This window comes from Hypanus sabinus, chromosome 14 (genome assembly GCF_030144855.1).
Source record: "Hypanus sabinus isolate sHypSab1 chromosome 14, sHypSab1.hap1, whole genome shotgun sequence".
In the NCBI taxonomy this organism is placed as follows: Eukaryota; Metazoa; Chordata; class Chondrichthyes; order Myliobatiformes; family Dasyatidae; genus Hypanus; species Hypanus sabinus.
The window spans coordinates 64,245,893-64,262,415 of NC_082719.1; the positions used below are offsets into that span (position 1 = coordinate 64,245,893).

The 16,523-nt window shown below is 38.8% G+C and overlaps 1 protein-coding gene across 2 annotated transcripts in view; it reads right to left on the reverse strand.

The window, feature by feature from the left end:
* ipo11 (importin 11) overlaps positions 1-16,523 on the reverse strand; it is a 414,929-nt gene that overhangs the window by 116,295 nt on the left and 282,111 nt on the right. For both annotated transcript variants that reach the window (XM_059989330.1, XM_059989331.1), the window contains exon 29: positions 6,158-6,253. In XM_059989330.1, the coding sequence (XP_059845313.1) occupies positions 6,158-6,253 (96 nt within the window). The remainder of the gene's footprint in view (positions 1-6,157; positions 6,254-16,523) is intronic.

The following is a 16,523-nucleotide window of genomic DNA, read 5'->3' on the forward strand; positions in this document are numbered from 1 at the left end:
AAGGAACTGGGGATTTGGAAGCTCTTATGTAGAAAAGAAATTAGTGAAATTGTTCAATAACTTGAACATTCGTTTACATTTCCCTTCTTAGGAACTGGGATATAAACTGATCTTCCAATCTACAGGCCATTGTTGGGTTTTGCAGATCTGCCAGCAAATTGAATGCAATACTTTTACAGCATCACATTTTAAAGTTCTGAACAAGTCAACTGGAATTTTGTAACATCCTGCAGTCTTATTATTGGCAATGTTTTTTATCCCCCATTCAACTTCACTGTGTCTTGCTCTAGATCAATCAGGGAGTCATTGCAGGTGTCTTCACTGTTGGGATCTATCTTGTACAATTCTTCTGTGTATTCCTGCTATATCTTTTTGGTGTCTTTTGCTTCTGTAAGGTCATTCCCTTCTTTGTCTTTTACTGTACTCATTTTTGCAAGAGATGTTTCTTTGATTTCTCTAATCTTGAATAGGTCTCTTGTTTTTCCAATTCTGTTGGCTTCTTCAACAGAATTGGAAAAACAAGAGATCTGCCAAATGTACAAGCTGGTTTCAGAAAAGGCCGAGGTACCAGAGACCAAATTGCTAATCAACACCGAATAATGGAGAAATCAAGGGAATTCCAGAAAAGTAGTTATCTATGTTTTATTGACTACTCTGAAGTCTTCAACCGTGTGGACCATGATAAACTATGGCAAATTCTTAAAGGAATGGGGTTACCTGGACATCTGATCTGCCCTATGAGAAAATTGTACGAAGATCAAGAAGGAACGGTTAGAACTGAACATGGGACAACAACCTGGTTCAAGATTGGGAAAGGAGTACGACAAGGCTGCATACTGTCACCCTACTTATTTAATCTGTAAGCTGAACACATCATGAGGAATGCTGGTCTAGAGGACACAAATGTTGGAATCAAAATAATAATATCCTCAGATATGCAGATGATACTATTCTAATGGCTGAATGTGAGGAGGATCTGAGGAAGCTTCAAATCAAAGTGAAAGAAGAAAGTGCAAAAGCCTGCTTTTTGCTCAATATTAAGAAACCAAGATGATGTCAACCAGTCCTACTAACTCCATGGTAATAAATGGAAAGCAAGTGGAAGCAGCGATGGATTTTGTCTGCCTCGGTTCAAAAATTTCTATAGATGGTAACTGCAGCCACGAAATTAAACGGTGCTTATTTCTGAAGGGCAGCAATGGCAAATTTAGATAAAATACTGAAGAGCAGAGACATAACATTGTCTACGAAGATCCAATTAGCCAAATCTATGGTATTTCCTGTTGTGATGTATGGCTACAAGAGCTGGACTATTAGTAAGGCAGAATACAAAAGAATCGACACCTTTGGACTTGGATGCTGGAGGAAAGTGTTAAGTGTTTGATGAACAGCAAGAAGATCCAACAAGTCAATACTTGGAAGAAATACAGCCACACTGCTCACTAGAAGGCTTGATTCTGAGACAAAAGCTCAAGTATTTTGGCCACATCATGAGAACTCAGGATTCCTTGGAGACAACTCCCTTGTTAGGTAAAACAGAAGGTAAAAGGAGAGGACAACAGAGGCTACGATGGATAGATACTATTACTCAGACAATGTGTATGACCTTGGGGGATCTTAGAGAGGCAGTTTCCAACAAGAAGGCTTGGTGTACAGGAGTCCATGAGGTCATGAAGAGTTGGACTTGACCTAATGACTTAATAACAACTATAGAAGAGGAGTGAAGGCCAGCACAGACTGGCTATGGGACAAGCTTAAGGGGCCAGGTAACCCACTTCTGCTCCTATTTTCTTGTGTTCCCTTCTCCTCAATGTACTTTCTCCAGATTCGAAAGACTAAATTTTTTTGCTCAGCCCTAGTGATATCTGAGCTAAGGAAGGCTAAGCAAGCCTCATCTATGAAGACCTTTGATAAGACAGATAAGCTGTACGTTGGTGAGATTCAAAATACTTAAAAACTACCAAAAATGAACAATATAGAATCAAAATATTGTCACGACTTTATTACAAAAATCCAAATGCAGGCTGGACAAAAATGCAAAACCCAGTGAAAATCAAGTAAATTTCATTCAAAATCAGCATACTGCCAAGAGGTAAGGAATAATTATTGACTGATCTTTAGTTGCAAGAAACTGTTTTTTCCCACTGCACTGTCAACCACACAAATGATTGCAATGTCTATCATGCTCCCTACAATGGGAAACCAAGTCACCCCAACCATTATCTATTCTAGCTGCTACCATCCGGGAAGTGGTACTGCAGCATAAAAGCCAGGCTACGGGATAGCTACTTCCACCAGTCCATCAGACTGATGAGCTCACGCTGATCTGTGTGAACTCTACAGTTGGTCGTTTTTATTCGCCAGTTCCGCATGCTCGAATTCAACCAACTGCAAATCGAGAAAATCCAGAAGTGCTCTTTCAGCATGTACAGACTTTTTTTTCTTGTCATTTAACAATGCAGTATAACAACTATTTTACATAGCATTTACATTGTATTGGGTATTATAAGTAATCTAGAGATGATTTAAAGCATATGGGAGGATGTGTGTAGGTTATCGTGGATCAGGATTGAAAATAAAATCGGAACTTCTCTTACTAAGTCGGAACAGGTAGATCCGGTATTATTTAGCGTCAGTTAGTCAAACGTTTGTCTTAGTACATAGTATATATTTTACCTTTCTATGCATATAAAATACTCAAGAACGTATGTATTTCAATAATTAAACCACTGCATTGCTTAGTAATTATTGTAGCTTTCACTGGGGCAGGGCCTTTCACATGCTCTATTAAAATTGTTCCCATTGTTGACCGACTGTAGCCTAATGCTTTTCCAATGACTGATGGCATGTCACCTCTTTCCGATCGCTTTATCAGTGCTGGGCTTGGGAACGGAAGTTCCCGAGTTCGAACCAGTGACAGATCGCTCTCGAGCATGCTCTCCATCCGTGCCCGGTTGATGGGGAGGACCAAAAATCCAAAACCCCAAAACCCATTAATTAAAACACTGCGTGGCTTAGTAATAATTGTAGCTTTCATCGGGACAGGGCCTTTCTCACTTTATCTTTTAAATTTGTTCCGATTGTTGACTGACAGTAGCTTAATGCTTTTCCAATGACCAATGGTGTTTTACCTCTTTCCGATCACTTTATTATTTCCACTTTATTTTCAATGGTGATCATGATTATTTTCGTGAACAGAAACACTGCGGATTCAGAGCTCCGCTGCCCGGTCCTAATGTCCACCGCACTGAGAAAAGTTGAATAAGGGACCAGAGCATCCACTTTTTTGGTATCTGTGAGGGATCCTGGAACCAATCCCTCACTGATAAGGAGAGCCGACTGTATATTACACTGACTGTTCCATTTATTATAAATCACTATGATTGCAAATGGCACATTTAGATGGAGATGTAGTGTAAAGATGCTTATTCCTCATGTATGTGAAGGATGTAAGAAATAAAGTCAATTCAATTCAATTCACAATAATTAATGCCCAATTCTTCAGCCACACATCGATCTGCCATACTATTTTATTCTTCACCCCACTGGTGTTTAACACAGGCAGCAGTCTAGAGATTACCACCTTTGTGGTCTTGCTTTTTAACTTCTTGCTTAACTCCCTATATTTGCTCTTCAGGACCTCATTTGTTTTCCTACCTATATCATTGTTACCAAAATGTACCATGACCACTGGCTGCTGATCCTCCTATTTAAGAACATTTTAGACTCAATCCAAGACATCCTGGCACCAAGGCAAAATACTATCCTGGTCTCCTTCATGTCCACAGAATCTCCTGTCTGCTCGCCTAACTACTGAATCTCTTATCACCACTATTCTCCTCCCTTTCCTTCTGAGCCACAGTCAGACTTAGTGCCAGGGATCCAGCTGTCATGCATTCCTCTGGTAGATCGTCTCCCCTGTCTATATTATCTAAAATATTATACTTGTTATTGAGGGGAAAGGCTACAGGGGTACTCTGCACGGACTGCCTGTTTGCTTTTCCTTTCCTGACAGCCACCCAACTACCTGCTCACCACAACTTAGGTGTCACTACCTCCCTGTATCTTTTATCTATCACCTCCTCATTCTCCTGAATGATCCAAAAGTTAGCCTACTCCAAATCCAGTTACCTAACACAGTCTGTAAAGAGTTGCAGCCAAATGCACTTGTCTCAGCTGTAGCCATCAAGGGGACAGGACTTGCCCTAGATCTCCCACATCAGTGCAGAACACCATTGCCCTGGGATCCATTCAAGCTGCTCTTCATAGTTATGAAGATGTGAGAACTTGAATACTTTTTCCAAAACTAAAAGATGACATCAGTGAAAGCCACAAGAAAATTGCCAAACTGCCAATAAAAAAACAAAGTAGTTTACTAACATCCTTTAGTAAAGGAAAACTGTCTTCTTCACCCGACCTAATAAACTAGCTCTGAAACAGGCTGGCCTGCCAACCTACTTCGTTGTATCACACCATTGGAAATCATTTCCTAACAGAACAATGGAAGTACTTTTACAGCATAGATTGTAACGATTAAGGAAGGCAACTAACATACACATTTTCACAACAAAGAATGAACGATAAATATCAGCCTGGCCAGGAAAGGCCAGATCCTGAATCAGATTCATAAAAAACAAAATTTTTATAAATGAAAGTTAGTGATAGAAATATTTCACACACAGTTCACATTTCCAATCAGAGATTATTTTTGTGCTGTCAGATAACATCTCAGTGTTTTCAGCAGCCAAGGATTTATATGTTAGCTCTTGCCAAAGACAGTCTGCTTTTGTCAAGTGAGCCATTCACCATGGATGTATTTATGGCTGCTTCCTTGATACAGGACACTTCAACCATTAAATCATGATTTGGAGGTCAATTTCGGAATATTATTTGAGTTTGACTCTTTCTGTTCATGAAGGTCAAATGCAACCCTATATTCAGGAGAATTCTGCTATCTGGTAAAACACATCCAGAGCTAGAAATAAGACGTGGACAAAAATATTCATGAAATCATGTTTCTGATTATGTCACCAAATAAATTGTTTCCTTGGTGCTTAGTGACAGAGAGTAATTATTGATGCAAATATTGGGGGGGTTAGTGAAAGCAAAAATATCTGACTACCAAGCAAAGCCAAAGGTTAAGCAAGTGTAATTATAAAGAACTTTCACCAGAATTCAAACAATTTTCCACAATATGTCTTGTTAAGTAGGTTTTTAAATGATTTATCTCGACGTTTGAAAAGTATTTTGTGGTCGAGAATGTGATTTAAAATTCAAATTTATCAAAGAAGAGATGTTATTACATTTAATGAGGCAAGTCAAAATGAAGTTAATGGGCCTTTAGATTGGGCAATTAGCTCTTTTAGGTTTATTAATTAATGACCTCACAAGGTGTTATTCTACTATTATAATTTGTACACTGAGAAATGACATGTTTTCTTCATTGTTGTTTATAGCAGTTATAGTTATTAAACCACCTACCGCTGGTTTGAACCTCATTTTCTTTTACACGTACTTGTTCATTGGAAACAATTGAACTGAAGAAAACAAATTACACAGATAGTGTTTTAAAGGGAATAATGTTTCTTGGTATTTTCAAATAAAAGTATTATCAAAATTAAGCCACTTATATCTCCAAATATGTTTCCTGAAGTATAGTTAGAACTAATTTACTTTTGCTCTGCCTTCAATGGAAAATGTCAGGTTTTCAGTCAATGCGAGAATCATACAATTGAATTGTAGTTAGGTAGGATTAGTTACGATTGAGCCATAGTTAATTAGAGATCTGCTGTTTCAATTGCTATTAAATAAAACTTGATATGCAATGTTTCTATGGGACAAATGGGATCAAAATGAATTGACAGGTGAACTTGTTCCAAAGTACCTGCTTTTTACAGAACACAGACTTATTCAGTTCTGAGCCTATCAATTAATGTTCAATGCTAATAAGACAGTGACAAATTATTCCACATACAGAAACTTATGCAACGCTACTGATAATATGTTGCTTGGACATTAGCCTGATATTTTAGATCAACTGTTTGCTACAAAAATCTGCCTTGTTTTGTTCAATTCAAAGCCAACTTTTCCAATACATAATTTAACATGTTACAATTATGAGTTTATTTATGGTCATGGACAGAAACTGCTTACTTACTCTTTATAAGTTCCTGTGTCTGGATCCTCTGACAAGACATCATGCAATGCTTCCACACAAATGTTTATAATGCCGCAAAATTTATCCTGAATGACACTGTAAAAGAGCAAGGAGGCAAACTAAATTGAGCAATCTTTCAAAATTTGCAATAGTAAGTCTATTATGGAAGCAGTCTTAGAATAACTTAAAATATTTCAAATTAAAACAATGCACATGCTTTAAATTTATTTCCAATTTCCAATAAAATGAATAAGTGAGTCACAGCTAAACTCAGTCCAATTTCAAGTGCATTATGTGTTAATTAATAAACAGCTTGGCAAAACCTAGCCATGTAACTGCCATATATTCATTGCTGGGACTGCCTTTTCTGAAACTCTTGTGCACAAACAATAATAACATAGCTTGTAATGATTTTCTTTACTGAATTTCATATTGATGTATGTAATCAAATTTGAGGAGTATGTTTTCAGCCTTTAACAAAAATATGCTTATGCTTAGCAATAGCTGATTACATAATTACATCATTTGCAGTTTCAGTGATGGTAAAAACATTGGATAACATTCATATCTTTTTAATTTCTGTCCAATGTTGAAAGCTATGGCGTGAAGATTCCAGCATAATGATGCTTACTGAATTGATTTAAATTACATTGTTATGACAGTAATCAGAGATTAATGGCTATATTGAAATGTACATTTTAAAAATTCTTTTTCAGGATCTTAACACTGCAAATAAAGCCAGCATTATTACCCATTCCTAAGATGTCATGGTAAAGACAGGCAATGGGCCACATTCTTATATCTCTGTTGCCTTCTGGTGAGGAGTTCCCAATAGTGCTGTTGGGCAGGTGATTAGTGTTCACTCTGGTGAAGGGAAACGTCAATATACTTCCAAGTTAGATGTTGGGTGACTTGGTGGTGGTGTTTCCATACACTTGAGCACTATTCCTTCGTGATGGAGAGACCATGGGTCTGGGATGTTGCCACTGGTTAATAACTGCAGTCAGTGCATTTTGTGCATGTGATGGTAGTTGAGATTATAAATGTGCAGAGTCATATATGGGGTAGTAATCAAACAGAGTGCTTTGAAATGGACGGAATTTAGTAGGAATATCATGTCGTTTATAGCTCCTTGAGCTTGCATCCTCATACTAATATATGTCCCAATTTTACATAACTGTCTTTCTTCCTTATCGGTTAAAGCCTTGGTTCACAAAGAACTATCAGACGAATGATTGACATAGAATTGGTTACTGTTTTTTTCAAGTTACAAAATTCAATTATCCTGAACAGGTAGAAGTGTTTCTGAACACCAATCATAAAATCAACTGAAATCATTCCGGGCTTTAAACTTAGGGCAAAAGCTCCAAAACGTGGGCTCCACAATCAATAGTAATATTTAACAGCTTGAAAACTGTAATTTTCTTATACCTTGGAAATCCAACGCTAAATTCGGTAATCTATCCTTTCTAGTTAAACCTTTATATGTTGGGAATTACTCTTGTAAAACTATGTACATTCTCTCAAAGGATTTTATGGTCAAAGTCAAAAGTGCACTGCTTAATGTTAATCTCATTGAAGGCTACCCGCAAAAGTGTAGCGTCTGGTGGAAGTGCACCATATTCACATTTCAAAACTACAATTACACATGGAGATTCCTTGCTTGGCTGAGCAATCAACAAAAGTGAACAATTTTCACTACAATCAAAATTAGGAAGTAAAAATGCAATATATAGCTTATATTTAAAAAGGTTTATGGAACAAAATAATGTAATATGTGATCAAAATTGTAAAACATTTTCCCCAGAAAATCCATTATATTTTAAGCATCCAATGTAATTACTGTTCGTTATGTTTAAATAGTTAATATGAGATGAAAAATCATTAATAATTCACACAACATAAAATAATATTTTCACAACTTACTTTGAAAATAGTTCATAAATACTTAAAATTTTCATCACTTTGCAGAGGAAATGGCGGAGGACACTGCAAATCGATGGGTGAGCTGGTTATCACCAATAGTAACTTTGGGATGCTGGTACTAACTTCCAGATGTATTAACTCCAGAAGTTACTGTCAGTTTTACGGTGTCATGAAGGGAATACTGCAATTTTACCAACAGCAAAATCAATGCCGATATATCCTTCCTATGATTTGGGTTCACAATGCTCCTACACTGATAAAATCAGAACTGTGTATGTCTGTTGGATAACTTCAAATGCACTTACAATCCAGGCTTCAAAGGACTGAATTCAATTAGTATGCTTGATTATCTGCTACTTTATGACATCCAAGTGACCAAGTACAGAGACCTACATTGTTTAACTCAGGTTCTAACATTTCATCTTAATGCACTCTCTTCTAGCTCTAAATTTCATGATCTCTTTTGCTTGTATTCAAATTCATTGGCAGCTCTGGCTGGTCACATAATCTATGAATATTTATTCATAATCTAATGTGCACATTTTATAATGCAATGTTGCTTGCTCTGATTCTCAGTGACCTTGGATTTGTCAAACACATTCAAAGTTCAAAGTATTTACGCATACATTAGAAGACCTTGAGATCTGTCTCCTTACAGGCAGCCACAATACAAAGAAAACCTAAAGAACCTATTTTAAAAGTCCATCAAATACCTAATGTGCACATAAGAAAAATACAAATTGTGCAAACAACTCCCAGAATGAGAGTGAGTCTACAGACAAGAAGCTGAAGCAAGCCAGAGCCTCAGTTCAGTGTAGAGCTCAATAGAACCAGCCCAACCCTTGCCCCGTTCCCAACACCCTGCCGTTTCAATCTGGCCTGGCTTTTAAATTGTCATTCCTCAATCTAGGACCTGGGCCCTGTTGATCTAATATGCTCGAGGCCCGGACTTTGCAGCCACATTTTGACCCATACCTGATTTTTCCAGATTGGCTTGGCATTTAGATCAATCTTTCTTTGTTCTCAGTTTTGGTGGATGGGCCTTGATCCTTCCTCGCACTCTGACTCCATTATTTGCAGTGATTGTTTACCAGAAATCTTACCCAAAAAACTCGTATTGATAAAGTATTTATTTGTATTCTTTATTTTGTTTGCCACCAATAAGTAGTCTCTGGGCTTCACCAGCACCATCTTAAACCAGAAGTAGTTCACTCAGCAAACACAAGGAAATCTGCAGATGCTGGAAATTCAAACAACAACACACACAAAATGCTGGTGGAATACAGCAGGCCAGGCAGCATCTATAGGGAGAAGTGCTATCGACGTTTCGGGCCGAGACCCTTTGTCAGGACTAACCGAAAGGAAAGATAGTAAGAGATTTGAAAGTAGTAGGGGGAGGGGGAAATGCGAAATGATAGGAGAAGACCAGAGGGGGTGGGATGAAGCTGAGAGCTGGAAAGGTGATTGGCAAAGGTGATACAGAGCTGGAGAAGGGAAAGGATCATGGGACGGGAGACCTCAGGAGAAAGAAAGGGGGAGGGGAGCACCAGAGGGAGATGGAGGACAGGCAGAGTAATGGGCAGAGAGAGAGAGAGAGAGAGAAAACAACAAACAACTAAGTATGTCAGGGATAGGGTAAGAAGGGGAGGAGGGGCATTAAGGGAAGTTAGAGAAGTCAATGTTCATGCCATCAGGTTGGAGGCTACCCAGCCGGTATATAAGGCCATGGGCTCCTCTACTGTCAAGATGAAGCCACACTCAGGTTGGAGGAACAATACCTCCAGATGATGACTGGAGCGAAAGGTAAGAACTGAATATAAACAGAATAGGGGGCAAACACGAGAAAATCTGCAGATGCTGGAAATTCGAACAACACACACAAAATGCTGGTGGAACACAGCAGGCCAGGCAGCATCTATAGGGAGAGCGCTGTGGACGTTCCAGGCCGAGACCCTTCGACAGGACTGACAAATGGCAAACTGGCAGTGGTGGTGGTGGGTTGGTGGAGAGTTTGACAGAAGAGTGAAAAATGATAAAATTACACAGTAAGGCTTCGTGTGGTGAGGCCCTGTCCTCATGCGGGGTACGATGCACTGTTTGAACAATCTAAATGCTGGCCCATATAGATTGTAAAGGCAGAGTGTCGAGAGTCAAGCGCTAAATGCCAAGCCGATTTGGAGAGGTTGAGAATGGCTTCTCCAGCAGCAAAATTAAGGCCCAGGGTAATTCATCACAGTGGGGCACAGTTCCTAGTGCAAGGTTTGGACAATTTAAACAGCTCTCCACTATCCTAAGGCTGTAAGACTGTCCCTTGGCTACCGTGCCTCGTGTCTGTGAACTATGTGATGACTTGATGATGAATATGATGAACTGAATGCTGAGGCTTTGGGCCTACTTCAAGCTGCTTCGGGGATGTGGATTTAAGGACTCAAGTTTCTTCGGACTGCTGGTGTTGTTGTTGCTGGTTTCTATTTCCATGATTTGTTTTGTTTAATTTCCCTCTGACTCTGTGGGCACTGGGGGTTGGTTTTATTTTTTTTAATTGGGTTCTTTTCTTTGTAACTGCCTGTTAAGCAAACAAATCTCAAAAGGTTGTATCATTTATATAGTCATTGATAATAAATGCACTTTGAATCTCTCTCTCACCCATTGCATCTTTCCAAGTCTTGACACTATCACAGATATTCTCTTCGGCTTCCTTAAAACCTCCCTAATGTCTGCTGTTATAGACAATGTTATAGATTATAGACAATGGTGAAAGATTTTTTCCCTGAAAAACAGACAAAAAAATGCTGGAGGAACTCCGGAAGAATGCTGTTCCTCCAGCATTTTGTATGTGGGTTGCTCTGGATTTCCAGTACCAGCAGACTCTTTATAGTTTCCTGAGAAGTTGTTTCTGAACTCTATCCACAAAAGATGTTTATTCTGATGACTTCCAATATTCTCCATGTTTAATTATCATATAATTACTATTTTAATTGTATCTAAGTTTCCATTGCCTGCTGTTCACATGTTATATATTCCCTTTTCTATGAAGTGATTTTATGTTTGAACTTCAGAATTATTCCTCTTCTTTTCCTGTTTTCCTATCTTTCCTGTAGATTTTAGGATAGAGGTAGCGACAAAATAGGTAAATGGTAGAGGCCAGGAAGTTCACCATATTTATTCTTCGAGTTGAATTTACTCCTGTTATTCATATCAATTGTTTCTTTGTACTCAGGGTGATCATGCAAGCAATTTGGGCTGTGTATCCAAATCTATGCTTCTACTTGAATGTTACCTTAATCATCTCTTATTTTTCACTCGTGGTTTAAAACTATGTTTTTATTTTTCCCTAACTGTTGAACCTTAAGTGCAATTTTAAATAATTATTCTCTTCCTATTCAGTTTGTTTAAAATAAATATCAGTCATATGCTCATAAATCCTTTCCTGTACATAGACTCCCAAAGCCCCAGGGTGAATATAATAAGAGGATGAAGATTTGATAAGATCAGTCTGATAAGATCAAATCACTCTTGCAACACACATTCACAGAAAAAACAAAGCCCTTGCACCTTTTTGCCCCCTCAGTCTGTTGACAGCAGCAGCTTTGACACATTTTCCAAGTCATGCTGATAGTGTGATAAATGAAATGCTGGTTGGAATGCAAATCAGATTTTTAAAATGGCAATATTTCCACATCAACCAATTCTGATATAAATGTATCTCCAATCAATTTTAGGTTTATTGAAGGCTACTATCTACTCATTTTGGAATAATATTCCTATCACATAAAAATTATATCAGGTGGTTTCTGCAGTAGATGAGTACATATAACACACATTACCTAAAATAAGATTGCAACTGAATTTAAACATAAAAATGGGTAAAAATTAAACAGTAAAATGTAACATGCTACATAACATGTACACGTTGAAATTGTAATTTTAAAAGCAAAGAATACTTTTTAATAGCTGTTAAAGTAAAAACCACATCCTTGCAAAGATAAAGGCAACTGGTAGATGTGACTTGGATTTTTGAAGGCTTTCAAGGTACAACACAGCAAGAAAATCAACAAGATTGGAACAGACGGAATTGTAGCATTTTCTGTCTAATTACCAACCAAGAGTAGAAATAAACAGATCCCTTTAAGGTGACAAGTAGGATACCATAGGGCTTGGTACTTGGGCACCAACGATTCACAATTTATATTAACACTTTGGGTTGAAACATAATATACTCCATATTCATGATATAAAACCAGGTGAAAATATGTGGATGCAGGACACTTCAAAGGAATATAGTTAAGCTAAAAAAGTGGGCTAAAACATGACATATGAAAACCTTGAGAGCAAATCCAAAATACATTTTTTTTAAAAATTGTGAGGGGTTAAGGAAATGTTAATGAGGCAAAGTAACTTGGGTGTCCTAGTATACAAGTTGCTGAAAGCCTACAATGTTGCAGGCAATTCAGGAGGCAAATTATATCTAGTGATCACACTTAGCATATGTAAATTTTGCTCTTCTTATCACAAAAATGCATAGACTTGCATATTGAAGGTTTGAAGCTAAGATTCACCAGTCTGATTTCTGGAATGGTGGGTCTGTCACACAAGAAGCAATTGGGTAGGCCTTAGTGTTGACATTTTTAAAAACAAGATTCAGAGAGTGTTCAATAAAGTAGATGCTGAGAGATAATTCCCCAAGCTGAGGAGTCAAGAATTAGAGGTCGTAGTCACAAAATAATGAGTAGACCATTTCAAACTGAAATGAAATAATATTTCTTTTACTCTAAGGTTAGTGAATCTTTTAATTTTCTACCATAAAAGGCTGTGGAAATTTCATCATTTAATGCATTCAACACAGAAATCGATAGATTACTATATGCTAAGGGAATCAAAGGAGCAACCAGGAAAATTGTACCAAAGTCAGTAGATCAGCCATGATCTTATTTTACGGTGGAACCTACTGGGAAAAGGAAAGAGGTGCAAGTGACCTATTCTTGTTCTTTTTTCCTTATGTGTCCCAGTTTGGAACAATGAATCTGTTTTGCTTTGCTGCACATGGAGTCTAGTAGGGAAGCTCCACCTTACTTAGATTTCTTAGTATGAGGAAATGCTAAAAGGTATCCTGTGTCAAAATAGATCTTCCAAGAAATTAGTACTTTTTTACATTCTACTTGGTCTTGTTTTAAAATTCAACCATTTTGGATAAATCTAAGACTTTTATTGGAACAAATTACTGGAGTACAACTCCCACATAGTCCAGTATTATTTTTATTAGCAGACATTGAAGGGACAATACCGAAACTTAAATTGAATAAGAATCAGAAAAAATTTATAAAAATTGCATTGGCAGTAGCCAAAAAAGTTATCACAGTTACTTGGAAATCTGATTTATATTTAACTATGGATTGTTGGAATAATGAAATACATAGTTGTATTCCACTTGAAAAAATTACATACAATCTAAGAAATGAATATGATATATTTTTGAAAATTTCGCTTCCATACTTACAAAAGATAGGATTAAATACATAGGTCCTTTGAAGATAAAATTATAAAGTAATTGGGGAAAGTAAAAATAAATATTAAAATTATTTTGAACTCCATGGAGCATGTGGGGATCCTCCGATATCCAGGCAATCTTTCTCTTCTTTTTTTTTTCTTTCTTTAGATAAGGGTTAAGGGGAGGGGGGAGAGTTAATATTATTTTTCTCACTATTTCATCATCTCTTTTATTCTTGTAATTTTCTAAAATTTAATAAATAAATAAATAAAATAGATCTTCCACAAATTCAGAGATCTCAGTAATTTCAGTGGGGATTGCAGAGCTGTTGTATATAGCTGTTTTTTTCTTTTTGAAAAACATCACTTTTATTGAATTGAATTGACTTTATTTTACATCCTTCACATACATGAGTAAAAATCTTTATGCTGCATGTCCGTCTAAATGTGAAATCATAGTAATTTATAATAAACAGAACAGTCAATGTAACATAGAAATACACTCAAATCAGCGCAAGTTAATCAGTCTGATATCCTGGTGGAAGAAGCTGTCCCAGAGCCTGCTGGTCCTGGCTTTTATGGTGTGGTATTGCTTCCCAGATGGTAGCAGCTGGAATAGTTTGTGGTTGGGGTGACTCAGGTTCCCAGTGATCCTTCAGGCCCTTTTTTCACACCTGCCCTTGTAAATGTCCTGAATCATGGCAAGTTCACAATGACAGATGTGCTGGGCTGTCCATACTACTCTCTGCAGAGTCCTCCAATTAAGGGAGGTACAGTTCCCATACCAGGCAGTGATGCAGACAGTCAGAATGCTCTCAGTTGTGCCCCTGTAGAAAGTTCTTAGGATTTGGGGGTCCATATCAAACTTTCTCAACCGTCTGAGGTGAAAGAGGTGCTGTTGTGCCTTTTTCAGCACACGGCTGGTGTGTACAGTTCATGTGAGGCCCTTGATGATGTGGACGCCGAGGAACTTAAAGCTGTTGACCTTCTCAACCCCAGATCCATTGATGTCAATAGGGGTTAGCCCATCTCCATTCCTCCTGTAATCCACAACCAGCTCCTTTGTTTCTGCAACATTGAGGGAAAGGTTGTTTTCTTGACATCACTGTGTCAGAGAGATGACTTCTTCCCTGTAGGCCACCTCATTATTGTTTGAGATTAGGCCAATCAATGTAGTGTCATCGGCAAATTTAATTAGCAGATTAGAGCTGTGGGTGGTGACACAGTCATGGGTATACAGGGAGTAAAGGAGAGGACTTAGTACACAGCCCTGAGGGGCTCCTGTGTTGAGAAGTGAGGGAGCCCACTCTTACTACCTGCTGGCGATTGCACAGGAAATCCAGGATCCAGCAGCATAAGGCTGTGGTCCCTGAGCTTCTTGTCGAGCCTGGATGCAATTGTGGTGTGAAATGTTGAACTGTAGTCCAAAAACAACATTCTCATATAGGCATCCTTCTTCCCCAGATGTGTAAGGACGGTATGTAGAGGAGTGGCTAATGCATTGTCTGTTGATCGGTTGAGTCATTAAGCGAATTGTAGGGGGATCCAATTTGGGTGGTAGTAAGCTGCAGATATAATCCTCGGCCAGCCTCTCAAAGCGTTTGCTTATTATTGCGGTGAATGTGAAAGGACGCCGTCGTTCAGGCATGTTACCTTGGTCTTTTTTGGTACAGGGACAATGGTGAATAATTTGAAGCAGGAGGGCATTCTACAGTGGGAGAGGAAGAATATCTGTAAACACACCTGCAGTTGTGCTGTGCCCTGAGTACTTGCCCTGGGATGTCGTCTGGTCCCGCAGCTTTGCAACTGTCCACTCGTTGGAAACATCTGCATACTTCAGCCTCAGAGATGACCAGGTTGAAGCGTGGCCTTCCTCAGAGGCTCAGAGTCAGCCACACTGAACCGAGCATAAAAGCAATTGAGCTCATCTGGGAGAGAAACTGCCATATTGGTGGCACCATGTTAGGCTTTGAAGTCTGTGATGGTATGCAGCCCTCACAAGTCACGTGTGCTAGTCGTTGCGAATCTTGACCCAATCTTGCCCCGTATTGTTGCTTTGCAGCCTTGATAGCTTTTTGCAGATCGTAGCTGCTTTTCTTGAGCTCCAGCTGATTGCTGGCAATGTAAGCTCCATGTTGCGTGCTAAGTGCTGCTTGCACAGAACTATTGATCCAGGATTCCTGGTTCGGGAAGACCTGGGAGATGAAGCACGTGACTCAGAGTTATTCTCATCATGTCAAAGTCATCAAAACAGTCCTGCAGCATGGAGGCCATTTGGTTGGGCCAACAGTGGACGTTTTTAACTATGGCTGCTTCTTGTTTCAGCTCCTGCCTGTACATCGGGAGAAGCAGGATCGAAGAGTGGTCTGATTTTAAGTGTTATGAAAGGAAGTGTAACAGTGGGCGGGTGTGTTATCTCCACGAGTGCTCACCTGAATATGCTGACAAAACTTCGGAGAGAATTTCATCAGCGACGCTCGATTAAAGTCACTGGTGATAATGAAGGCAGCCTCTGGGTGTGCAGTCTCCAGCGAGTTGATGGTCTCATGCAGTTCCTTAAGAGCCAGGTCAGTATCAGCCTGCAGCAAAATGTACACTGCCGTGATAATAAGAGCCGTGAACTCCCTGGGCAGCCAGTAGGGTCTGCACAGCAGCACCAGGTATTCCAGGTCTGAGGAACTAAAGGATTTGAGTGCATGCACATTCTGGGGGTTGCACCAAGCATTGACCATGAAGCGTATCCCTCCTCCTTTACTCTTCCCAGAGAGGTTTTTTGACAGGGAGATGGAGAGCACCCAGAGGGCTCAATAGTGTGGTCTGGTATCTCCTCCATCAGCCAGGTCTCCACGAAACACAAAACAGTACATTCCTTTGTTTCTTGCTGGTAGGAGATTCTGGCTCTCAGCTTCCACAACTTGTTGTCCAGGGACTGAATGTTAGTTAAGGAGTATGC